Here is a 26,594-nt window from a genome sequence, read left to right as displayed (position 1 = left end):
GATCTTTTTCTCACAAACAACCCTTCTAAGTACACGGTCGAAGTGAGAGGTCCTTTAGGCACTTCAGATCACAACTTGGTGATTGTCTCTTCTCCAATGGAACCTTTATCTCATGGCTATTCCCAACCACGTGTTGTTTGGCATTACAAGAATGCAAAATGGGATGACCTGCGAGACTTCTTTTCTTCTTTTCCTTGGTCGGATTACTGTTTCAAAACTTCTGATGTCAACGTTTGCTCAGATCGTGTCAGTGAAATTATTCTTGCAGGAATGAAATCCCTTATCCCACACTCGACTTTAAAATCTCGTCCTTTATCTAAACCTTGGTTTTCCAATAAATGTGCTAAGGCTGTCCAAGAGAAGAATGTTGCATATCGTAATTGGCTTGTTTCTAATTCTTCAGTTTCATTTTCTGCCTACATCAAAGCTCGCAACAGTTGTAAAGCAGTTATTAATCAGTCCAAACTAGAGTTTAAACAGGCTAAGAGTAGAAAACTTGCTTCTTGCCCTAATGGTAGCCGAGCATTCTGGTCTCTTGCCAAAGCTATTGGCCCCAACTTTTGCCCATCTTTGCTCCCACCTCTGTCCAAACCAGATGGTTATGTTGCCACTTCAGCCAAGGATAAAGCTGACCTGCTAGCATCCCATTTTTCTTCCAGCTCATGTATTAATGATCTTGGTAAAACACCTCCCACCATTCCCAACACGCTCCATTCAATGCCTCCTGTGGTCTTCCGTCAAAAGGATATCAGAAGGATTTTGATGAATCTTGATGCTAAGAAAGCTCCAGGTCCTGATGGTATTTCTCCACTTGTTCTCGAAACCTGTGCTCCTGAACTTACTCCTATTCTTTGCCGCCTTTTTTCACTTTCTTATTCCAAAGGTGTTTTTCCTTCTGCTTGGAAACTTGCTCATATCCAGCCAGTTCCTAAAAAGGGTGATAAATCCCTCCCATCCAATTATCGTCCCATTGCAATTACTTCTACTCTTTCTAAAGTAATGGAAAAATCAATTAACTGCCAACTGTTAAACTACCTAGAAACCTTCCGTCTGATCAACGATCACCAGTATGGATTCCGTCAGTGTCGATCCACTGGAGATATTCTGGCTTATGTTACCCATTTATGGACTAATTCAATGGAAAGGTTCGGTGAAACACAAGTAGTTGCTCTGGACATCTCAAAGGCTTTTGATCGTGTTTGGCATAAAGGTCTTCTAAACAAGCTTCCATCTTATGGTTTGCCAACTGTTTTTAGTAATTGGTTATCCAGTTTTCTCTCTGATCGCTCACTGAGAGTGATGGTAGATGGCTCTCTGTCTTCTAACTTCTCCACTAATGCCGGTGTCCCCCAAGGTTCAGTTCTTTCCCCCACTCTTTTCCTCTTGTATATCAATGACCTTCTTCCATTGACTGGAAATCCTATCCATAGTTTTGCCGATGATAGCTCATTGCATTCAACTTTCCATTTTGAGAAACCTTGTCCTGCTCAATCAGCTTCAACTTCTCGAAAATCTGCTACTAATTCCTTAAATGCCGATCTTCAGGTAATTCTCCAGTGGGGCAAAGACAACTTAGTTGATTTCAACCCTTCTAAAACTCAGTCTTGTCTTATATCTCGCAAAAAGGATTCTTCTACTCCTATGCTTATCTTTAGTGACACTCCGATTTCTAGGCAAAATGATATATCTCTTTTGGGGATTACCCTTCTAATCTCTCTTGGCACAAGCACATTACAAATATTGCTTCCTCTGCATCTAAAAAACTTGGTTTTCTCTTTCGCTCTCGGCGTTACTTTTCTTCCAAACAGCTGCTCACTCTGTATAAATCGCAAATTCACCCTGCCATGGAACATTGTTCCCACATCTGGGATGGTGCCCCCAAAACCTCTCTCAGGCTTCTTGATTCCATTCAGAAGAGGGCAGTTAGGTTAATTAATGATTCATCTCTAACAGAGTCTCTCCACTCGCTTTCTCATAGACGCACTGTTTCTGCTGCATGCCTCTTCTACAGATACTTCCATGGGCACTGTTCTTCTGAATTGGCTTCTATAATTCCTGCTCTCTCTTTCAAAACAGTCCGAACACGTGCCGCCACCAGCCAACATCCATTTACTGTCCAACTTCAAACCCACAGAACCAACTTTTCATCTTCCTCATTTATTCATTCAACTGCCGTTTTCTGGAACAACCTTCCTTCATACGTATTTCCTGAAAATTACAATCTACAGAAGTTCAAGTCCAATGTCAACAAATATCTTCTATCATCTTCTTAACCTCAAACCCAAGCACGGTACTAAGTACTATAGGTTCTAATACCTCTCGTGTTTGGGGTTCACATAAAAAAAAAAAAAAAAAAAAAAAAACATAGTATTATAAAAATGTGTATACATAAAAACTCGTTAAAAATTCAACCTAAGTTTTGTTTTTCAATTACTGTCAAATAAAAATATCTTTGTTATCTGGGGAGAAGTGCCATAGTCACCCCTAAGAAAAACTGTATTTGGAAAGGTAGTTGATAAAATTAAGGAGAAGTTTTTTTAATTTTTATGGCAGGTGCTATATAAGCTTTGCTTCCTTGCAATTTTCTACCATTTTAATGCTAACAACGCAGCAAGTTCTGCATTTCAATTCACCACCTGTAAATGGGAATATACAATAAATTCCCGGGATAGGGGCAGTTTATTCATGTAAGCAACATACAATAATAACTCGGAGCACCAAGTTTAAAGTGGGTGGCATCTATATGGCTGAATTCATGGGGAAAAAAATCAAAGTTAAAAAATTAAAATGGAAACAATAGGGAAAAAAAAAATATATATACAAACAAACAAAGTCGTCATTATTTCAGTCTCAACTGAAATCCGTGAATTTGATGAATTTATTCTGATTACTCAGACGACTTCTCCAGACCAAGAGAAGGCTGTGATATTACCCAGCTGACTGCAGTTATTTTAACTGTTTCAAGTATTATTGCATTTTTGCCTCTCTATAAAATTCACATGTGAACTGTTTTTGTCTGTGATGCTTTCTTGTAAACAGTATATACATTTCATTATAAATAACATACTTTCTAGACACTTTAATTTCAAGGAAATATTTAAATTTCTAGAAATTTAAATATTTCCCTGAAAGATATTTTCTTTTTGCTCTTGTATCATTGTTAATACAAGATTAATGTTAATTGTAAATAATGCATGATTATTAAAAAATAAATCAAAACATTTGATTTATTTTTTAACAATCTTACATTGTTTTATTTTTTTTAACAATCTTAAAGTCTGATTCACTCTAAGTGAATGATGGCAAATCTTTCAACAATTATCTGAAAGATAATTGTTGAAAGATGCAAGGAAATGGGGTTTATGCTGCACCAGCCAAAAAAAAAAAAAATTCCCCGAGTTACCCTGAGAGAGAGAGAGAGAGAGAGAGAGAGAGAGAGAGAGAGAGAAGTAGAAAGGAATCACCAAGGAAGAGAAGAATGATATCCAGCTAAGGCCCCTGGGTGCACCAAGCCCATACCAACCAGATGTGAGCCCCTGGGGATAATTCTGTTGTTTAAATGAAATGAAATGAAATGATATAAAATTTCAATTCACATTGGAATTGAAATATTAATTCTACTTTCTGAATGAATTCCACCATTTCTGAGAATTTATTAATATTTCAAACCTTTTATTTAATACAGAGATAAATAATATTTTTGGGAAATTTGTTTTAATATTTGTTGAGATTGTGTTGATTAGTTTTCAATTTTCATAAATAGTAACTCAGCAATGTTTCCCAGTCTTCATCTAGAAGTCTTTGAATGGAGGAGGGGGGGGGGTTGTGTTTCATGGGTTGCTCAAGGCACCAGTTATTCACAATTTGATTATTATTAGCCATATAGTGCAAGGAAGACTGAGGCTTATGCTGCACCAGCAAAAAAAAAAAAAAAAAATTTTCCCAGTTACCCTGAGAGAGAGAGAGAGAAAGTAATCACCAAGAAAGAGAAGAATGATGATATCCAGCTCAGGACCCTGGGTATGCCAGGCCCATACTCACCAGATGTGAGCTGCCCTTGGGAATGAATTGCAACAACCATATTTTGTTATAAAAATACAGGTAACTGGTAACCAATGCAGGCTGAATTTTCATACTGGTAATCCACAAATACCAAAATTTAGGAGTGTTTAATTTGAAAAAATAAACTATATACAATGACAAATCAAGAACTGTCACATGGGCAGTCATATATAACTTCACAGTACACTTTCAACAACCAAATGGCACAAATCTCTGCCATTCGATGGTTGCCCCTATAGTCCATTGACAGCAAACACACCGACGGGGGGAGGTAAGGCTCCTCACAAAACAGTTTGTTTATGTAACTGCAGTCACGTGTTACAACTACCAATGCGGAACATACTAGCCCCCCACCCCGCCAAAAAAAAAAAAAAAAAAACCAAACTACTGGGCGCGTCACGCTAATAGCTAAGTAAATAAATCAGTAAATCTTTATTATGTGAAGAATGAAAACGGTTAACCGAAAAACTGAAACATTACATAAATATCATAACTTCAGCTTACTTATAACAAAGAGAGAATGCTCTGACTGCTAAACACAAATATTATATAGTATATTATCACTTACGATACACGTCGAGATCTAAAGCCACTAACAATTCGTGCCCAAGAATTCAAGAATACAGAAGTTGACTCTCGTTCCCAATTCAATTTCCTGAAGCAAAAAACATAATAACAAGTAAATACAATACAGTACTACACATAACACAGATAATAATAACACACAGATAAAAATAGATAATAACCAGGTTACCAAGCATTAAGAAAAAATAAAAACCCAAAACACAAACCTTATGAAACATGATGAAGCGAGTAACTCACTTATCGTGCATTAAATAATATTAATAATAAAGCAAAATCAAATAGCAATAATAGTAAGACTAAAAAAAAATAAAAAAATAAATATATATATATATACTGTATATAAAATAATTAGGCTAACGATAATGGAATAGTTCTGAACGTTCTAATTTCTATTTTATAAACCAATTCGTGGTTTAAAAAAAATCACCTCAATGAAAGGGACCCGAAAGATTTCGCTACTGACAAAACCAGCCTAACTGCCATTTTTTAACACTTACGAATAAAAGCTTGAATTGGATTAGATTTATAAGTGAAAATGGGAATTGGTAAGGCAATTAGATATACGGATTCATTTCATTGCTGTTTTGGTTACTGTTATCTTTCTAGTTGAGCAAAAAAAAAAAAAAAAAAAAAACAGCCACAACTAATCATTCTCATACAAATCAATTCATGGAATGAATAAAGTGATTAATTTGATAATTCTTCGGTAAGAAGCACTAGTGAAGCCAAATTTTAGCAACTAAAAATTTCAGATATTCCTTTCGCCTAACAATGTTGAATACCACTGAAAGTACTTCTTGAAATAAATTTCTCAACATAATTTCTTTAAGATTTGTGTTTCATCAACTCCTGAAATGATTCGGACAACAAAATTTTTCAAACAAGTTGGATGGACATATTAGTTTCACCAGTGATATAATTAGTTTCCATTTTAAATACGTACAAAGATTATTCAAATGAAAAGCACAAATCTAACGTAAAATATATACTATGCAAAAATAATAAATTTATAAGATCAGATTATCATTGGCCACCTGCTAGAGTTATTGGAAACAATCAATTTTCAGACGACAACACGGATTGCAGGTCAGTACCAAGCCAGAGATGTGATTTGAGGTCAGATTTTTGAATGTGGATGAAATATAACCAACTGATATTTAAGGAAGACTGTCGGTTCACTATGCTAAAGCTTGCATGAGTCAACAGTAAGCCTGCGAGTGAATGAGTGGGTGAATAAGTTTAAGTATGATGTTGAAAGTAAAAAAAAAAAACCCTATTCATTACGATGACCCGGAAAGTTATTTCATCGACCTATGTGTATTATGGCTGTAAATTGAGTGTGTTCTCTGGTCGATTTGCATGCTTTGCTTGACGAAAAACCCTAGGATCAAGGGGGAAAAACCTTGCTCTACGTCTGAGACCGACTAACTCAGCTAGGGAATGAAATATGCCCATAAAAGTCCCCGCGTCATCAACTGGATTCGAACCCATGCCTTTTCCACCCTGTGTGAGAATGACAGTACCACTGTGCTACAGCGCAGACGAAGCTGAAAGTACAAAAAAACCAAACCAAATTATTATATTACGATCACCGGAAATACCCACGTGTATTGGGTCTGTAAATTGCGAGTGTTCTCTGGTCGATTTGCTTGTTTTGCTGAACGAAAAAACCTTGCTATCTACGCCTGAGACCGACTAACTCAGCCACGTAGTGAAAAAAGCCCATAAAACTTCCTCGCGTCATCGACGGGAATTGAACACGGGCATTTTCCACCCAGTGTGGGGAGGACAAAAAAAAATCAAATTAATATATTATGGTTACCCGTAATTGAATACATCAACCCGTGTTTGTGTCTCTAAATTGTGTGTTCTTTGGTCGATTTGCCTCTTTTGCTGGATGAAAAATATCTCAGTTTCTAGGTAAAAACCCTTGCTAATCACGCCTGAGACCGACTAACTCAGCCACGAAGTAAAAAAAAAAAGCCCATTAAAGTCCCTCAAGTCATCCATGGGATACGAACCCAGGTCTTTTCCAACCGTTGTGGAGAGGACGGTGACGATACCATACGCGCAGACTTTTGAAAGTATAGTGCAACCTAGATAAAACGAGGGTGTAAAACGACAAATATAATATCCGCGTTATAAGCGAAGTGCGTTACAGCCGGAAAGTTTAGCCTTTTTTCCATTTTTTTAAACATAAATACACTTTATTTAGTAAACATTTTATTTTACGAGCATACAGACTAAAAGACATAAAGTATTAAAGATTATACTACACAACATGATTTTTACCTCCAGCAAATTAATGGTTGTTTCTGGTCAAGTTTTATGTGTAGAATTAAAAATCAATCATAAAAATTTCCTATCACGTCTCGGTTTTAATATATAGATAGATAACCGGATTCTGTATAAAGATATAATTATTTTTGAAATACAATTTTTAAACTTATTAACTTTTGGTTGGTTTTGTTTGCTGGGCCAAAAGTTAAGCAAGTACATCATTACCGTTCTTGCAATTTAGTATATTTTGATTTTGATGCTCTTTTCCAAACAAGTCACTATTTTATTACATTATCCAACTATTCAATATACATGTATAGTGTATGATAAACTACGCTACAGGAATTCACCTTCTGTTCAAATTTACCAATTGCTTTTACTGTTTTTAGGTTAATGCATTGTTAAAATGTAGAAGACAAAGCACAACTTGCATAAATCACCCAGACAACTTCTTCTATGTTTGTGGACACTTAACCCCAAAAACTCAGAGGAATAAAATATACAATGTCACAAAAGTTGCATATTCATTGTACTTCGGCTGCAAGATCGGTGACCAAGAAAAAAATTGGGCTCCACATATCTGTTGTATTGCATGTACAACAAACTTAAGGCTGTGGTTATATGGCACTCTGAGAGAATTTTCTTTTGGTGTGGCGCCAAAGCACAAGAATCATTTCGATAACTGCTATTTCTGCATGAAAAAAATAAATGGTATTTCCAAAAATAATAAGCACTGCATCAAATATCCCATCAGCAAATAAGCCAGTGCCACACAGTAAAGAACTGCCAGTACCTGTGCCACCAAAATATTGGGGTAAGTGTAAGTGTAAGTGTGTGTTGTTGTCTTACGGCACCAGGGGTTTCCCCCATCTCCGCGTTGCTTTCATTGTGGTGAACCAGTTCACTGGGAAATGCCAGAGATTTAAAAGTGTGTGGGAATTGTTCATGTGTTGTGTTCTGTACCGTTGTTCATCTGGTCATTTAGCCGTTGGACCCCTATTGAGGCCCAACGTTGTCCCACTTACGCCCCGTGGAGGCAGACCAGGAACCCAGTAGCTGTAGATTCACTCTGGCAGGTCCTGCCGCTTAATTTCCTGGGATTTCGGCGGCTAGGACCTTAAAAAAAAAAAAATAAATAAAATAAAAAAAAAATAAAATAAAAATAAATAAATAAAAAAAAAAAAAAAAAAATAATAAAAATAAATATATAAGTAAATAAAAAATCTGCGCTGGGGTAATGTCGCTTTGGTTTGCTAGGCCGAGTTTTGGGCGTAAGGTAATTTTATCATATTTAGTTTTTGACGTGTGGGGCTTTCGCTATGATGAAGGTAGAGAGGGGAGGGAGACCGAAGATTGGGGGGAAAAGACAGAAATATGGGGCCAATAGAGTAGATAGCCCCAGTTTTCAGTGGGGCATGCCCATGCCCCACCAGAGTAGAAGTTTGGGGGTGGAGGAGAAGGAACAAAAAATGTCCCCTCCCCCCAAGGAAGTGGGAATAATAGGTGAAGAGGGCGAGGGTGTCCTCTTCAGATCGCCATCAAGCTGTTTGCAACTGTGCTGCGTTTAGTCTGTTCTCTACTGTCTGTGCTGCATTCCCCCGTCCTTGCTTTTCTCTTCCGTGTGATCAGCACTCTTCTTTTCCAAGTACTGGTCCTCTGCAAGGTTTCAGTTTTTTTGTCACATTTGGCGCCGATTTTTGTCAATCTCTGTGTACGTTGCTGTAGATAGCTATTAGTGTTTTTCTCCTGGTGAATAAGTCTTGCGCATACTGGGAGAGTGCCCTATATTCATCCTCAGTGTCCAGGAAGTGGTGCTCCAGTCCTTTTGGGAAGTATCTTAACCTTGTTATTAGTAGCCCTCTGAGGTCTTCATAGTGTTGACAATCATAGACTATGTGGCTCCAGCTTTCACTTTCTCCACATATGCAGTTGGGGTCCTCAACAAGTCGGAAGCCAAACAGCTTCTCCTTGTAGGGTCCGTGTCCGGTTAATAGTGTTGTCATATGGTACCCTGGGAAGTACCACGGTGGCTGCTTTGGGTATATTTTCTGGAGGTCTGGTAGAAATCTTTTTGTTACTTCGCCTTTTGTAGTCTCTGTCCATCTTCTCTGCCAAAGATCTAGGAGGTGGGTCTGTAGCCTATTTTTTTCGTGTTTTAGGTTGCCCGCCGGGTCAGTCGTATATCCTTGGTGGGTAGCGGCCACTCCCCTGGCCAGCAAAAACAGTAGCCCGGCCTGAACTGCCTCCAGGTCCAGAGGGAGCGCTCCAGCAAGTACCTGCAATGCTGGGGTACTTACCGTGCTGCAGGCGCGCGTTGTTGATAGCAGTATGTTCCTTTGGGTCATTTCTAGTGTTCTTTTGTTGACTACCAGTGTCGTTTTTGGATACCAAACCGCTGCTGCATAGGTGATTGCAGGCAGGAAGGTTGTTTTATAGTAAAGCATCAGTGCTTTTTTCTTGAGTCCCCAATCTTTCCTTGTGATTCTGGTTACCAGTCCAGAGTATCCTCTGATTTTTCTTCTGATGTATTTCAGATGCGGCTGGAACGTCATGTTTTTATCTAGGATAACGCCCAGATACTTCAGTTGGCTCACAAATTTGATTGTTACATTGTTGATTTTAATTTGCGGGGGTCGTCGTAGTTGCAGAGTCCCCTTTAGCAGGATCGATGAGGTCTTGTCTGACGATATTTTCAGCTGGTTCTTTGATGCCCATTGCTGCAGCCGCTGCAGTGCCTGATTTGCCAGCGTCTCCAATTGGGCCCTGGAGTCCGCCTCTACCGTCAATGTCAAGTCGTCCGCGAAGGCGTGTACTGCCACAGAACCCAGGTCCGTAGTCAGGAATTCATCGAGGACCATTGTCCACAGAAGCGGCCCAAGCACCGATCCCTGCGGACATCCTCTGTGCACCTCTCTTGTTATTTTTTGATAGTGTACATTGATTTCCACTCTTCTTTGTGTTAAATAGCTTTCGATTACTTTGTAGAGGTTAAGAGGCACCTCAGCCTCCCTCAACCTTGCCAGGACGCTTGGCCACCAAAGTGAATCAAACGCCCCAGCAAAGTCAACAGAGATGAGCAGCAGATACTTTCGTCTACAATCTTGGAAAATCCTTAGCAAGTTTCCCAGTGCGTCCACGGTTGAGGATCCTGGTCTGAAGCCATACTGATTTCTGGCATGTAGGCCTGCCGCTTCATAGTGTTTTATAACTCTCACATGGAGTAATCTTTCAAACAATTTGCTTGCCACTGGGAGCAGTGCGATGGGTCGATATGAATCCGGAAATTCTGGATTTTTGGTAGGATTTTTCAGTATTAGTTTTAAATTTGCTGTTTTCCATGCAGTTGGGAAATGTCCTGTTTCCAAGCATCTATTGTATAGTGTTAGGAGTAGGTGCGGATTGTATTCCACGGTTTTCTTCAGTATTTCAGGCTCAATAAGATCGAGGCCCGGGCATTTTCTATTTCTGACCCTACTAGCGGCCACGCTGAGTTCATCCAGGGTGAAGGGAGGCTCAATCGCCTGGTTTCTGTAGTTATCGTTTCTGTAGCATGTCTGTTTCTGACCTGGCATAGTTAACATATTTGGTTTTTGATATATTCTGTCGAGTATGTTATTCATCGACTGCTCCCAGGTTGTGGTGAGATCTCCCTGCCGAGTCCTAGTGGTAGAAATCACCTCCCCCCTAGGCAGTCTATTGGTTGTTACTTTGTAGACAATGCCCCAGGGGTCATTGTTCCCTGCTGTGGAGACCAAGGACTCCCAAGAGCGTCTTTTACTTGTCTTTATGGCGTCAGTGTACCGGTTTCTTATTTGTCTATATATTTGCCTCAGGGCTTCAACCTCATTTGCTGGCCATGTTCTTCGGGCCCTCTGGAAGTCCTTCCTACTCTTGTTCATTTGTCGCCGGAGCATGGCAATGTCCCGGGTCCACCAGGGGACTGAGCCCAGTCGGGGTTGTTTCTTCCTGATAGTTTGGTTGCTGATATCTATCATCAATTTAGTAATTGCCTTCTGCAGTTCGTTCGGATTATTCTGTGGATCTAGGGACGGAGGTTTGTTGTTAACCGCTGTAGTTAGTAGCTCTTTGTATTGGGGCCAATCTGCCTTGGCAACTGCGTATCTGTGGGGTGTTTGTATATTTGCTGTTGTTCTTGGCAGCGTTCTTGTTACTTTGCAGGTGATGACTCGATGGTCCGAGGTGGTCCAAGCGTCTGCCACCCTCCAGTCGGTCACGTGGTTCGCCAGGTTCCTAGTTGCTAGAGTGATATCGATGGTGGCCTCCCAGAGGGTGTTGCAGAATGTTGGCAGATGGTGCGGTTGGTTCAGTACAACAAATTGTGATCCTATCAGATAGTTTTCGAGTTGCTGCCCATTTGTTGTTCCTCTTCTGTCGGCAGTAACGCTGTGCCATAGTGGAGAGCGACAGTTTACATCCGCTCCTATAATTATTTTTTCATTCGGCAGAGTGTTTTGGAGACGGCGCAGGTAGTTGATTGTGGTCTCAATTTCCTGTCCTGGCCTGCTGTAAAGGGCCACTACATATAGGGAGCCTAGTGCTGTAATGAGCTGGGCACAGGCAGCCCAGGTCGTGCACAGTTGAGTTACTTTTGTTGCAGTGATTTTGGTGTTCCTGACTAGGACCGCTGCCCATGGGGTGTCCTCCTCCGTGTGGACGGCCTTATATTGCAGTGGATACCCCACCACCCGCTTTGCGTGAACGTATGGCTCCTGCAATATGATTATGTCGGTGTCTTCCTCATCGGCCCTGACCCGGATTTGGTCTGCCACTGTTTTGGCTCGTTGCGCGTTAGTCTGGATTATCTTAATCATTGCTATATTATACTTTTTATTTCTTGTCCCCATAAAAAATATTGGGGTATTGGAAGTAGTGATGAAGGTACAGAAGAAAATCTTTTATCACATATCGCAGAACCATGTACTTCACGTGATTTGGATTACGAGCCAGAAAAAGAAAAGGCCCCACACTACATTGAACAAGAATAATTTAGCGACTTGATCAGAGACTTGGGTTTATCCAAAGAGAAGGCTGAATTACTCGGATCCAGACTACAACAGTGGAACTTACTCGTCAAAGATACAAACATTACAATATACCGTAAGCGAAATGAAGACGTTTTCAAGATATTTTGCAATGGAAAACAACATGTGTGTCTGCAAAGACGTCATTGATTTATGCACGAACTGAACATTGATCACAATACCTCTGGATGGCGTTTGTTTATTGATGCGTCAAAGCTAAGTTTTAAAGCACATTTGCTTCATAATGGAAATACTTTAACATCAATTCTTCTTGTTCATGCTGTTGGCCTGAAAGAACCTTATGATAGTATGTCCCAGATTCTTGCTGCTATACGTTAAAATTACTATGGTTAGAACATTTGTGGTGATCTCAAAGTTATTGGACTGCTTTTTGGGTTGCAAGGTGGTGGAACAGACTTTCATATTTTGTTGTGGAAGGTGAAAGCCTAAATAAATTTAAGGCTGAATTGAATAGGTAATTTGGAACGAATGGAGTGGTGAAATGGGAGGGTTTTTTTTTTTTGGCTGATGCTGCATAAGTTTGCTTTCTTGCGTTGTATGCTTTTACTGATGCTAATGTTTCCCTAAATACTGTTGTTTCCTGTGTTTGTGGGATAGTCGTATAACAGCCAAACACTACGTCGTACAACACTGGGAAAAGGGAGGTGAATATATTCCCGGCAAAAACAATGTAAAGTGTGTTTCACTGATTGACCAAAAAAGGTTTTTCTTCCCACTATACACATCAAACTTGGACTGATTAAGAATTTTACTAAGGCACTGGATAAAGAAAGCAGAGGATTCGAATATTTACTGAAAATATTTCAAAATTTATCTCATGCAAAGCTGAAGGAAGGAATTTTCATAGGTCCTCAAATAAGAAAGCTCCTAAAAGATAAATAATTTCAAAGAAACCTAAATGATGTTGAACTGGCTGCATGGGGATCTTTCAAGACTGTGGTACACGCATCCCTTGGAGGGAGAAAGAAGAGAACTATGAGCAACTGGTGAAAAAACTTGCTGAAATGTTACAAGAAAATGCACTTCCTTCATTCCCATCTGGATTTCTTAAAAATTAGCAGATGTCAGTGATGAACAAGGAGAGTGCTTCCACTAGGACGTATCTGCATTGGAAAAACGATCCCAAGGTCGCTGGGACTCTGGTGTTATGGGAGATTACTGTCGGTTCCTTAAACGGGAAAGCAATCTGTAGTATAAAAGGAAATAATTGAATGGGAAACATGTCTAAGCATATATTGTGTGTAATATTTACAACCATGTATGCTGATATTGTATAAAAACAAGGAATTTGAAAAATGCCATTATTTCTTTTGATGTAGACGTGACAGAAGTAAAATATTGATATTTTCATAATTAGGAAATCAATTTTGTTCAGAATAACCAATTTTCTTTCCAGAGGTATGAAAAAAACAATTTTGTCGGGTAGTGTTATCAGAGGTTTCCAAACTTTCTCGGTTCACGAATCACTTAAGGTCTCAGTAATTTTTTACGGCGCCATTAGGCCAAAAGAAACACCTAATAGTTCAGTATATTAAGTCGTTAGGTCCAAACAACTTAATAAGTAATGCTCAAACAGATGTCAAGTGTCACTCATCTCTTTTCAGTTTCTACCACCCCAAGTGGGATGGGGTGGGGTCTACAGGGATGGGATAAACGTAAATAGATATGGTGCAAGAATTTTTGCTGATGCTATCGAGGCAGTGTTAGGTGGGTCGGGAAACTTCTAGATTGGGGGATACAAGGACTAACAGATTAACAGTAGCCACGCAGAGGTGAAAATGATTCTTGCACTACTTCTATTGGAATGCGCAGCAGCTTGGAAAATAAGATGCAGGATAATTCAGAGACTGCTGGGAGTCATTGGGGTATAAATAAACACATGGGTTGTGTTAGGGTAGCTAAGAAAAAGAACAGGTGAATGTATACTTGCGTGTACACAAATGCTAGGAGTTTGGTAAATAAATTTGATGAATTTGAGGTATTGCTCAAAGCATCAAAGGCGGATATTGTTGGCATATCAGAGACGTGGTGTCACAAAGAAATAAGTAATGCAGAACTGGAATTTGGGGAGTACAACGTCTACAGAAAGGATAGACAGGATAGGAAAGGAGGAGAGGTTATGCTATTAGTTAAGAAACACATAAAATCCAAGGAACTGAAGCCAGTCGACATCGCTGGACAGTGCAGTGTGGAGTCGGTTTGGTGGGATATAAGCATTGGGAGATCAAAAAATTGAGAGTAGGAGTGTGCTATAGGCCTAATGACTCCGATGATTATAATAAGAAACTATTCAGGGAAATAGAGTGGGCCAGTAAATCAGAGAGTCTTATAATGGGGGATTTTAATTTCCCAGATATTAACTGTAATTTGTGGGTTGGTCAGTCACACACTAGCAAGGCATTTGTGGATTTATTGGATGATTGTTTTCTAAATCAGAATGTACGGGAGGCAACTAGAGGGAGCAATACTCTTGATTTGATTATCAGTAGTGATTCTTCATGCATTAAGAATCTGCAGGTAAATGAACCACTAGTTGGCAGTGATCACAATGTGCTGAAGTGGGATTTACTCAAAGAGGTAACTACCATTAGGGGTAAAGGGAAGGGTTATTGCTTTCGTAAAGGCGACTATGATGGACTGACACAGTATTTAAATTCTATACAGTGGGACCAACTGATGATGTTACCAACAGCAAATTCAAAATGGGAAGCATTCATAGAACTCATCTTGGAAGCTACCAGGCTGTACATACCAACTAAGAAATATTGTTCAAGGTTTAGGCCTAAATGGATGTCAGATGAACTAATGAGACATGTGACATAGAAGAAAAATGCATGGGATACATATAAATTAACATGTGACACAGAAGCCTATGATAGATATAATCTGATCAGTAACCAAGTTACAAAGGAGGTTAAGCAGGCGAAGGCAGATTACGAGAAATCTTTGGCAAGGGATGCAAAGAAAACCAGCAAGGTGTTCTTTACTTATGTAAACTTTAGAAGGAAGGGGATGAATCAGATTGGTCCACTTGATATCGATGGTTCAACTGTTGATGATCCTGGTCAGGTAGCTAACAAACTAAATGAATATTTTCCATCTACATTCACAAATGAGGAATTATTCAGGAAGGGGAATGCCATAGATGAAATAAACACTGGCAGTGAGCTAGATGATATTGTAATAATTGAGAGTAAAGTGGAGGTGAAATTGTTGACGATAAAAACAAGAAAGGCACCTGGGGCGGATGGGATCTATCCAGTTATATTAAAGGAGGCAGCAAAGGAAGTAAGCAATCCGTTAGGCATAATTATGAGAGCTTCCTTGGACTCAGGGGAGGTACCCACAGCCTGGAGATGTTCAAATGTCATCCCAATTCACGAAGGAGGATCAAAGGCTGACAAAAGTAATTATAGACCTGTGAGTTTAACTTCTGTTCCAGGAAAATTAATGGAAGCACTGGTTAAAGAAGCACTGCAGGATCATCTTGACAAGAATCCAGTTATAGCTCAGACACGGCATGGTTTTGTTAAGGGAAGCTCTTGCCTGACCAATTTGATTGAATACTATGATGTAGTCACAAAAGAACTGGATGCAGGGAATAACTTTGAAATTATATATTTGGATCTTTGAAAGGCTTTTGATACAGTTGCACACGGAAGACTGCTGCACAAATTGAAGCAGTGTGGCATTGGTGGCAAATTGTTGCTATGGATAAAGGGATGGTTGAGTGGCAGAAGACAGAGAGTGGTAATTGATGGACACTGCTCATCGTGGACTAATATTATTAGTGGAGTCCCTCAGGGTTCAGTGTTGGGTCCATTGTTGTTTTCTGTATTTATAAATAATATTGGTGATGGTATATCAAGTTTAAGGTCCAAGTTTGCAGACAATACAAAGGTTGGTAGGGTTGTTAAGGACGCTACTGACGCTATGCTGCTGCAACAGGATCTGGAAAGGTTGAGCAGATGGGCTGAGAGGTGGCAAATGAAGTTTAATATTGACAAATGTAAAGTACTACATATGGGAAATAGCAACGTATCAACTCTGTGGTACTACACTGACAGTGGTAGAGAATGAAAAGGACCTGGGGGTAATTGTGCAGGCAGATATGAAGTTCCCTGAGCAGTGCAGACGGGCTGCAAGAGTAGCTCATGGTGTCTTATCAATGATATATACAGGAATTGTTTTTCTAGGAGGGATAGGGAGGTGATTATTCCCTTGTATAGGTCACGCCGCACCTTGAGTGTTGTATACAGGTCAGGAAGCCTCATTCCGAGAAGGACGTAGAGCTGCTGGAACGAGTACAGAGAAGGGCAACAAGGTTAATGAACGGAACGAAGTGTTGCTCTTACGAAGAAAGGCTTTGAAAGTATTGCAAATTACAGTGTATGGAGACTAGGCACCGGCGAGGTGATCTGATAGTGGTGCACAAAGCCTTCAATGCTTTGAGCATGCTCAATGCTGATGAGATACTGCCTCTTGCTCAGAATAATCACCTGAGAGGGCATAAATTCAAATTGAGGAAAGACAGATGTAGGGAAGATGTGTGGAAATTTGTCTTTAGCCAGCAGGTAGTTGGTTGGTGGGACAGACTTCCATTCCTTGTTGTGGAAGTTGATAGCCTAAATAAATTTAAGGCTCAGCTGGACAGGTATTTCCAACAAACGGAGGGGTGAAGGGGAAGGGTTTTTTTTTTTCTTTTTGGCTGGTGCTGCATAAGCTTGCTTTCTTGCATCATATGCCTCTACTAATGCTAATGCTAAAGTTTAGAACCACACAGTTCGTAAGTTTCTCTGCGATTATTATTATTATTATTATTAATAATATTAATAGCCATATGGTACAAGGAAGCCTGAGGCTTATGGTGCACCAGGAAAAAAATCATAATTCCCAAGTTGCCCTAAGAGAGAGAGAGAGAGAGAGAGAAAGAGAGAGAGAGAGAGAGAGAGAGAGAGAGAGAGAGAGAGAGAGAGAGAGAGAGAGAGAGAGAGAGCGTGAAAAGTAGAACGGAATCACGAAGAAAGAGAAGAATGATGATATCCAGTTCAGGACCCTGGGTGCGGCCAGCCCATACTCACCAGATGTGGGCCCCCCGAGATTACTTCTATCCATAGGCAATACTTTGCATTTATCAAGTTTAACTTCAGTTGCCATTTCTCAGCATATCTGCCCAAATTTTCTAGGTCCTGTTGCAGTTCCACGCTGCCATTACTGTCATTAACTACCCTACCAACCTTTGTATCAACTGCAAACGTCGACACATAAGCCTGGTATAACTTCATCAATATCACTGCTAAATATACAGAACAACAGTGGAACAACACCGATCCTTGTGCGACCCCACTAATAACATTAGTCCACGAAGAGCAGCATCCATTGATTATCAGCCTCTGTCTTCGTCCACTCAACCACCCTTTTATGCATTGTAGCAACTTACCATTAATATCATTCTGCTCCAATTTGTACAATAGTCTTTCATGCTCAACAGTGTCAAAAGCTTTCCTGAAATCCAAATATATCATATTAAAATTATATTTTGCATCCAGTTCTTTTGTGACTTTATCATAGTATCCAATCAAATTTGTCAGCCAAGTCTTTTCTTTAACAAACCCATGCTCTATCTGAATTATTGCTGCAATCTTCTCTAGATGATCCTGCAATGCATCTTTAACCAGTGACTCCATTATTTTATCCAGAACAGAAGTCAAACTAAGTGGTCTGTATTTACTCCTGTCACTCTTCGATCCTCCCTTTGTGAACTAGGGATATGTTTGCACATATCCAGTCCTTAAGGACTTCCCCTGTGTCCAAGGAATCTCTCATAATTATGGCTAAGGGTGTGCTTAGTTCTTTTGCCATCTCCTTTAATATAACTGGACAGTGCCCATCCACCCCAGGTGCCTTTCTGATGTTTAACTTCAACAATTTCTCCTCCACTTTACACTCAATTATTACAAAATCATTAAGCACCCTGTTACAATTTGATAAACTTCTGTCATTTTCTTTCCTTAATAACTCCTCATGTGTAGATGCAGAATTCTCATTCAGTTTGTTAGCTACCTGAACAGGACCATCAGCAGTCGAACCAAATATATCAAGTGGACCAATTTGTTTTCTCCCCTTCCTTTTAGATTTTTTATAAGTAAAGAAATCCTTGCTGCTGTTTTTAGCATCCTTTGCCAAAGATTTACCGTTATCTGTTTCGCTTGCCTAATCTCCTTTGTGACTTGATTACAGGCTAGTTTATATCTACCATAGACTTCTCTGTTGTCTCATAATTTATATGCATTCCATGCATTTGTCTTCTCTGCCACAAGTCTCATTAGTTCATTTGACACCCATTTAGGCCTAAACCTTGAACAATATTTCTTAATGGGCATGTAAAGTCTAGCATCAGTTTTGAAATAGACATGTAATTAATTTTCTGAAACAGGTGACAGTTCTCGCAAAATAATGATATCATTCTTTCAGATAATTCTTAATAGTGGTGAAATGCAATAAATGAAGGTGTTCACTACTTCTCTGACCTTCTAACGACGCCATAAATTCATCAATATTTTCAAACAATTTGTTAATTTCTGCAGCCTTTTCCTTTCATGAGTCATCCCCATTATCTTCGAGTATCCTCACTGGCCTTGTGTTTATCGATTGTCTTCTCATTGTTCACAGAGAAAGCGATTTCTTCCTTGCACAGGTAAGGCGAGCTGGAGCTCTGCATCAAACTGGGTCCAATCAGCCAGGTCATTTCTTTCAAACTGCCAAGAAGTACGTGTGCTGTATAAGTTACATGCCCTCATTTTAGGAAGGATGTAGAGGTGTTGGAAAAGGCGAAAGAGAAAGGCAACGAGATTGGTGAGGGAAACAAATGGGTGATCTTATCAAGAAAGGCTGCCGTTCTGAAAACCGTAGCGTCTTGAGACGGCACCTGTTAGCTAATTTGATTCAGGTATATAAGGCTTTGAATGTCTTGAGCAAACTCAATGCAGTTGGATTTTTTTTTCTTATTGGCAGACCATGCATATGAGAAAACATAAATTCAAATCGAAGTAGGCCCTATTCAGAATAGATCTGCAGAAGTGTGTCTTCAGTGAACGGGTGGTTGATTGCTGAAACAGGCTTCCATTCGGGGTTGTGGATAGTTTGAAAAAAATCAAAAACGAACTAGACAATGTATTGGAGGGAATGGATAAAACTATTATATTTTATTAAGGTCACCTAGAAAGTGACTTAACAACCTATGTGCATTGTGTCTGTAAATTGCGTGTTTGCTCTGGTCAACTTAATTGCCTTACTGGAGGAAAAACCCCAGCGTTTCTGGAGAAAGAACCTTACTATCTACGTCTGAGACCAACTAACTAAGTCACGGAGTGAAAAAGCCCATAACAGTTCCTCGGGTCATTGACAGGATTTGAACCCAAATCTCTTCCACACGGTGTGGGGAGAACGGTGACGATACCATAGCGGTGGTATCCCATTTCACCTATCTATCCCCTCCAGCCTCGTGTTACCCGTGCAGACTGAACGGGATTTATAGGTGAAATTGGATTTTTTTTATGAGTGATGTATAAGTTTGCTGTCTTGCATCATTGTCGCTATTAATACTAACACTGTTTCCGTAGGAGGCCACGAAATAGCAAGAAGACTTGCTAATTCCTTGCTATGGCAACTAACTAGCCCACCCCATAAGCACAACCGTTAAATAACTTTGGTGATATCCACGCAACCCAGTCACAGAAATGATCTAAATGTTACCACAGGTGTTCCTTCGGAAGATCAATCCAATGTTCAATTCCTTTCTCCGAACACGGCGATAATGTGAGATCAGATTATCGCCTAATTAGGCTAAATAACGAGAGCTAAAATTATGCTGCCGTGCTCATTATAGACAAAACCTTTATTCCGGAACAAAACTTAAAAACTTGCACCTTATCAATGATGTTGAGTAGCGTTTTTGGCTCATTAACAAATTGAATCAATTGCGCAGTAAATATTGTCTGTAAATTAAATGTGTACTCTGGTCGTTTTTTCCTGCTCGAAATACTGGAATTTTTGGGACAAAAACTCCGCAACTCAGTCACGGGGTGACGAGGCCTATAAAATTTGGTCTTGCCATTGAAGGATTGAACCCCAGGCGTTTTTAAATGACGTGGGGAGGATCTAATCATGCCACCCACGAGGGCCTTAATCAAGGAAGAACCCGGCGAAACTAAGGTATTACTGTGCCCCGGGCAGAAAGATTATTTCGGTATCCTTTCGCATATCCTAGAAATCTGAGTAAGGAGGGGCGATCCCGAACTATAATTGCCACAGAGTCCTTTCGATGTCTGAAATAAGACAGGAATTTTGATGGCAATTTATATCGATACAAGTGAAGCCAGAACGGGCCACGTTCTGAATTGTAAAAGAATCTTTCGAACGATACTTCAATTTCGATATTTTATATGGTTATATAAGTCGAAACATAAAAATAAAAAGGTCAAAACGATTAAGCGCAAAAAATACCGATCAAAGTTTCAATATTTTCCAACATCGACAGGCCCTGCCGTTCGGAATCCATTTTGTATTTGATGATGGAAAATTCCATAACACAAGGTAGTGAAAAACAACAACTTTGTTTATTAACCTGCAATTTACAGCAATATTTTTTTTTTTTTTTTCAAATTTAAACAAATCAAGCCGTAACGTTTACATTTCATGAGTATAATTAATGAGATCCACATTACATCAAATTTTACCTTACAATAAGTACATTTTAAGGTTATTAAATTTATTTAAAAGAATAGTGAAAGAAACTAATTTTTAAAATATTTATTTTTTGACTTCAAATCCGCAAAAATTTTTATGCTTTCGTTAATGTCAATCCTTTGAATTGTGTCATTTTATATCGATAACAAACCTAATTAATTTAATCATTCATTTCCCGTCGTTGATCGAAGAATGTCTTAATAAGTTTTAATTTGCTGAAACTTCCTTCGCCGGCAGCTACAGTAATGTTCTCAACGCTACCCTTAAATTCGGTAGAGTATTCTGGAGATCATTTAATGTCAAATACTGCAGGGTTTCTTAAATGGTCTGGAATTAAATTACTAAGTGATTTGATTTCATCACATAATCCTATACTGTTAATATCCGAACAACTTCCATCTATGAGAATCAATTCTGAATTCATGCAACATTTCTTTAGTTCAATTGAGGTTAGCATTTTCTTTAAATCAAATAAAAAGCTCCAGGTCTGATGAAAGAGATCTGTTTGCTCAAATTTCTCTTTCAGGAAAGTTTTTGACACTGTTACGCAAGACGACTGTACAAATCGGAGCAGTATGGCATTAAGAGCAAGTTGCTACAACGGATAAAAGTGTGGTTCAGTAGGAGAATACAGAGAGCGGTAATCAATGGACACTGCTCTTCGTGGAATAGTATTATTAGTGGAGTCCCCCAGGATTCAGTGTTGTGCCCACTGTTGTATTGTATATTTTTCAACGATATTGATGAAGGTATATCAGGCTTAATGTCCAAGTTTGCAGATGATACAAAAGTTGGCAGTGTTGTTAATAACAGTAATGGCAGTGTTGTTAATAACTAATGGCAGTGTACTACCGCAATTTTTCCAATAGAATGCAATGTTACTCAGGCGATCCAGTTCAGCTCTCAAATGCTTTCGTTCCTTAACAATGGCAGACTGTAATTCTTTATCTATTGTTCTGGCAGCCCGAAACCTGGAGGACGATAGAAGCTTTGAGAAGATTCAATCCACTTCAAATAGTCTTCCAAATGTATAGGCAATTTTTAATGACTTTTTATGTGTTTCCAAATCCTCATTCTTATGTTTCCAATTCGAATTGCCAACTGATCCAAACGGAGATGTTACTTGAATTTAATAAAGTAGGGCTCACATCTGGTGAGTATGGGCTTGGCACACCCAGGGTCCTGAGCTGGATATCATCATTCTTCTCTTTCTTGATGATTCCTTCTCTCTCTCTCTCTCTCTTTCTCTTTCTCTTTCTCAGGGTAACTCGGAAATTTTTTTTTTTTTTGGCTGGTGCAGCATAAGCCTCAGGCTTCCTTGCACCATATGGCTAATAATAATAATAATAATAATAATAATAATAATAATAAAATACAAAACACTTTATTAGCACTTTCTGATATATATAAGCCAGTTTCGAAAGTAGGTTTCACCAATCGAACTTTTTCTATAATACATCGCCTCGGAAACAGAGGTTTCTTGTAGTAAAAAAGGCCTACGTGCTCTGGATTCATTACGAAAATTTATTTTGTTTCTCAGCGCAAACTAAACATAATTAAAATTAGCATTAGCATTAGCATTAGTAGAGGCATTTGATGCAAGAAAGCAAGCTTATGCAGCATCAGCCAAAAAAAAAAAAAAAAAAAAACCCACTTCCACTTCACCCCTCTGTTCGTTCAAAATACCTGTCCAGCTGAGCCTTAAACTTATTTAGGCTATCAACCTCCACCACAAGGGATGGCAGTCTGTTCCACCAACCAACCACCCGCTGGCTAAAGGCAAATTTCCGCACGTCTATCCTACATCTGCCTTTCCTCAATTTGAATTTATGCCCTCTCAGGTGATTTTTCTGAGCTAGAGGAAGAATCCCATCAGCATTGAGCATGCTTAAACCATTCAAGGCTTTATACACCTCTATCAGATCACCTCGCTGGTGCCTAGTCACCAGACACTGTAATTTGCAAAACTTAAGCCTTTCTTCGTAAGAGCACCCCTTTGTTCCATTCACTAATCTGGTTGCCCTTCTCTGTACTCGTTCCAGCAGCTCTACATCCTTCTTGAAATGAGGCCTCCAGACCTGTATACAGTACTCTAGGTGTGGCCTGACCATTGCCTTATACAATGGAATAATCACCTCCTTATCCCTGCTGGAAAAATTCCTGTATATCATTCACAATACTCCATGAGCTACTCTTGCAGCCCGTCTGCACTGCTCAGAGAACTTCATATCTGCCTGCACAATCACCCCCAAGTCCCTTTCATTCTCTACCACTGTCAGTGTAGTACCACAGAGTTGATACGTTGCTCTGGGGTTGCTGTTCCCCATGTGTAGTACTTTACATTTGTCAATGTTAAACTTCATTTGCCACTTCTCAGCCCATCTGCTCAACCTTTCCAGATCCTGTTGCAGCAGCATAGTGTCAGTAGTGTCCTTGACAACCCTGCCAACCTTTGTATCATCTGCAAACTTGGACATTAAGCTTGATATACCATCATCAATATCATTTATAAATACAGAAAACAATAATGGACCCAACACTGAGCCCTGAGGGACTCCACTAATAACATCAGTCCACGATGAGCAGTGTCCATTGATTACCACTCTCTGTCTTCTCCCCCTCAACCACCCCTTTATCCATAGCAGCAATTTGCCTCCAATGTCACACTGCTCCAATTTGTGTAGCAATCTTCCATGTGCAACAGTATCAAAAGCCTTTCTAAGATCCAAGTATATAATATCAAAGTTATTCCCTGCATCCAGCTCTTTTGTGACTGCATCATAGTATCCAATCAAGTTGGTCAGGCAAGACTTCCCCTTAACAAAACCATGCTGTGTCTGAGCTATAACTGAAGTCTTGTCTAAATGATCCTGCAAGTGCTTCTTTAACCAGTGCCTCCATTAATTTTCCTGGAACAGAAGTTAAACTCACAGGTCTATAATTACTTGTGTCAGCCTTTGATCCTCCTTTGTGAATTGGGGTCACATTTGCACATTTCCAGTCCATGGGTACCTCCCCTGAGTCCAAGGAAGCTCTCATAACTATGGCTAAGGGTTTGCTTACTTCCTTTGCTGCCTCCTTTAACATAACTGGATAGATCCCATCCACCCCGAGTGCCTTTCTTTTGTTTATCTTCAACAGTTTCTCCTCCACTTTACTCCCAGTTATTTCAAGATTCTGTAGCTTACTGCTAGAGTTGAATACACCTCTGGCATTCCCCTCGCTGAATAACTCCTCATGTGTGAATGTCGATGCAAAATATTCATTTAGTTTGTTAGCTACCTGAGCAGGATCATCAACAGTTGACCCATCAATATCAAGTGGACCAATCTGATTCATCCCCTTCCTTCTAGAGTTTACATATGTAAAGAACTCTTTGCTGTTTTTCTTTGCATCCATTGCCAAGGATTTCTCGTAATGTGCCTTCGCCTGCCTAACCTGCTTTGTAACTTGGTTGCATAATAACTTGTATCTATCATAGGCTTCTGTGTCATGTGTTAATTTGTAAGTATCCCATGCATTTTTCTTCTCTGCCATATGCCTCATTAGTTCATCTGACATCCATTTTGGCCTAAACCTTGAACAATATTTCTTAGTTGGTATGTAAAGCCTAGTAGCTTCCAAGATGAGTTCTTTGAATGCTTCCCATTTTGAATTTGCTGTTGGTAACATCATCAGTTGGTCCCACTGTATAGAATTTAAATACTGTCTCAGTCCATCGTAGTCGCCTTTACGGAAGCAATAACCCTTCCCTTTACCCCTAATGGTAGTTACCTCTTTGAGTAAATCCCTCTTCAGCACACTGTGATCACTGCCACCTAGTGGTTCATTTATCTGCAGATTCTTAATGAATGAAGAATCACTGCTGATAATCAAATCAAGAGTATTATTCCCTCTAGTTGCCTCCCGAACATGCTGATGTAGAAAACAATCATCCAATAAATCCACAAAAGCCCTGCTAGTGTGTGAGTAACCAACCCCCCAAATTCCAGTCAATATCTGGGAAATTAAAATCTCCCATTATAAGACACTCTGATTTACTGGCCCACTCTATTTCCCTGTACAGTTCCTTATTATACTCATCAGAGTCATTAGGCCTATAGCACACTCCTACTCTCAATTTTGATCTCCCAATGCTTATGTCACACCAAACTGACTCAACACTGCACTGTCCAGCGATGTCGACTGGCTTCACTTCCTTGGTTTTTATGTGTTTCTTAACTAATAGCATAACCCCTCCCCCCCTTCCTATCCTGTCTGTCCTTTCTGTAGACGTTGTACTCCCCAAATTGCAGTTCTGCATCCCTTATATCTGTGTGACACCACGTCTCTGATATCCCAACAATATCTGCCTTTGATGTTTTGAGCAATACCTCAAATTCATCAAATTTATTTACTAAACTCCTAGCATTGGTGTACACGCAAGTATACCTGCACCTGTTTCTATTCTTAGCTACCCTAACACAAGCTATGTGTTTACTTGTACCGCAATGGCTCCCAGCAGTCTCTGAAATACCATGCATATTGTTTTTCAGGCTTCTGCTCATTCTAATAGAAGCAGTGCAAGAATCTCTTTCACCTCTGCCAGTGGCTACTGTCAATCTATTGGTCTTTGTCTCCCCCCAAGCTAGCAGTTTTCCGACCCACCTAACACTGCCTCTATAGCACCAGCAAATATTCTTGTACCCTTTCTATTTAAGTGTATCCCATCCCTGTAGAAGCAATCTCTCCTGTTAACAAGTACAGTCCAGGCTGAAAAAAATTCTATCCCTTGAGCCTTGCACAATCTTTCCAGGGCCGAATTGATCGACAAGGCTCTCATCATATACTCCCTCCTATCGTGTCTGGGCAGAATTGCAGACACTTTCAAATTCAACCCAAATTAATAAGCTTTCGGCTGGGAGGCAGCCTTCTTCAGATTGAATATATGAATGGCAGTTGGAATAGAGATGTGCACTGCCAGGATGGTGTGTGAGGCGCGTGGTTAATTGTTTGTTGATGTTTGTGGCTGTGACATATGGTGGTGACGTGGCCAGTGTTTGTCTATGGATAGAATTACTGCCTCTGTGATGGGGTTAACTTGGCAACCACTGTTCCTGTTCAAAGAGGCATCCGAGCATTTTATATTTAACGATTCCAACCAGGTGCGCTTTAGGTAATGGTGGGACCTGTCCACAACCACGACATCGCGGTGTAAGTCGATGTCGTGGCGGGTTGTCCAGACATGCTCGGCGATAGCTGAGTGTTCTACATCTGCCAAACGGATCGCCCTTTTATGTTCTGAGAGACGTTTCTCGATTCGACGTCCAGTCTCTCCAAAGTAGCAGCTGGTGCAGTCAGGGCAAAAGATGCGATAGACCAAACCGCTCTGTAGAAGCGTGGGGACGGGTGTTTTTACGTTGGAGATAAGAGAACGCAGTTTCTTGCCTGGGAGTTGGATGCATTTTATCCCATATGATTTTAGGATTCTACCGATCTGTTGTGACAGGTTGGGGTAGTGTGGGATAAATGCCCTCGTGGATGACTCGTCACTGTTGGCGTTGCTGTTGGTCGTCACGTTGTCGCGTGCCTGTCCACAATCACGACATCGACCCACACCGCGATGTCGTGGTTGTGGACAGGTCCCACCATTACTTAAAGCGAACCTGGTTGGAATCGTTAAATATAAAATGCTGGGATGCCTCTTTGAACAGGAACAGTGGTTGCCAAGTTAACCCCATCACAGAGGCAGTAATTCTATCCATAGACAAACGCTGGCCACGTCACCACCATATGTCACAGCCACAAACATCAACAAACAATTAACCAAGTGCCTCACGCACCATCCTGGCAGTGCACATCTCTATTCCAACTGCC

The 26,594-nt window shown here is 40.0% G+C and overlaps 1 protein-coding gene across 3 annotated transcripts in view; it reads right to left on the bottom strand.

Annotated features, from left to right (window-relative positions):
- The window catches only part of LOC150077876 (protein D3-like), a 94,820-nt gene extending 89,631 nt beyond the window's left edge, over nucleotides 1–5,189 (bottom strand). The window contains exons 1-2 of one of the 3 annotated variants that reach the window (XM_090385430.1): nucleotides 5,075–5,189; nucleotides 4,631–4,717 (exon numbers count right to left, since the gene is read on the bottom strand). In XM_090385430.1, coding sequence (XP_090241556.1) covers nucleotides 4,631–4,717; nucleotides 5,075–5,130 — 143 coding nt within the window. In that variant the 5' untranslated portion in view covers nucleotides 5,131–5,189. Of the gene's footprint in view, nucleotides 1–4,566; nucleotides 4,718–4,853; nucleotides 4,873–5,074 lie in introns of those variants that run through there. The other 2 variants (XM_090385431.1, XM_090385432.1) reach the window with 2 other exon arrangements.
- Nucleotides 5,190–26,594: the final 21,405 nt, after the last annotated feature.

This window comes from Mastigoproctus giganteus, chromosome 11 (assembly GCF_048544385.1).
Source record: "Mastigoproctus giganteus isolate SK-2022 chromosome 11, ASM4854438v1, whole genome shotgun sequence".
Classification (NCBI taxonomy): Eukaryota; Metazoa; Arthropoda; class Arachnida; order Uropygi; family Thelyphonidae; genus Mastigoproctus; species Mastigoproctus giganteus.
Note: the sequence above shows the minus strand (reverse complement) of the source record. Positions and strands in the feature narration are given on the sequence as shown.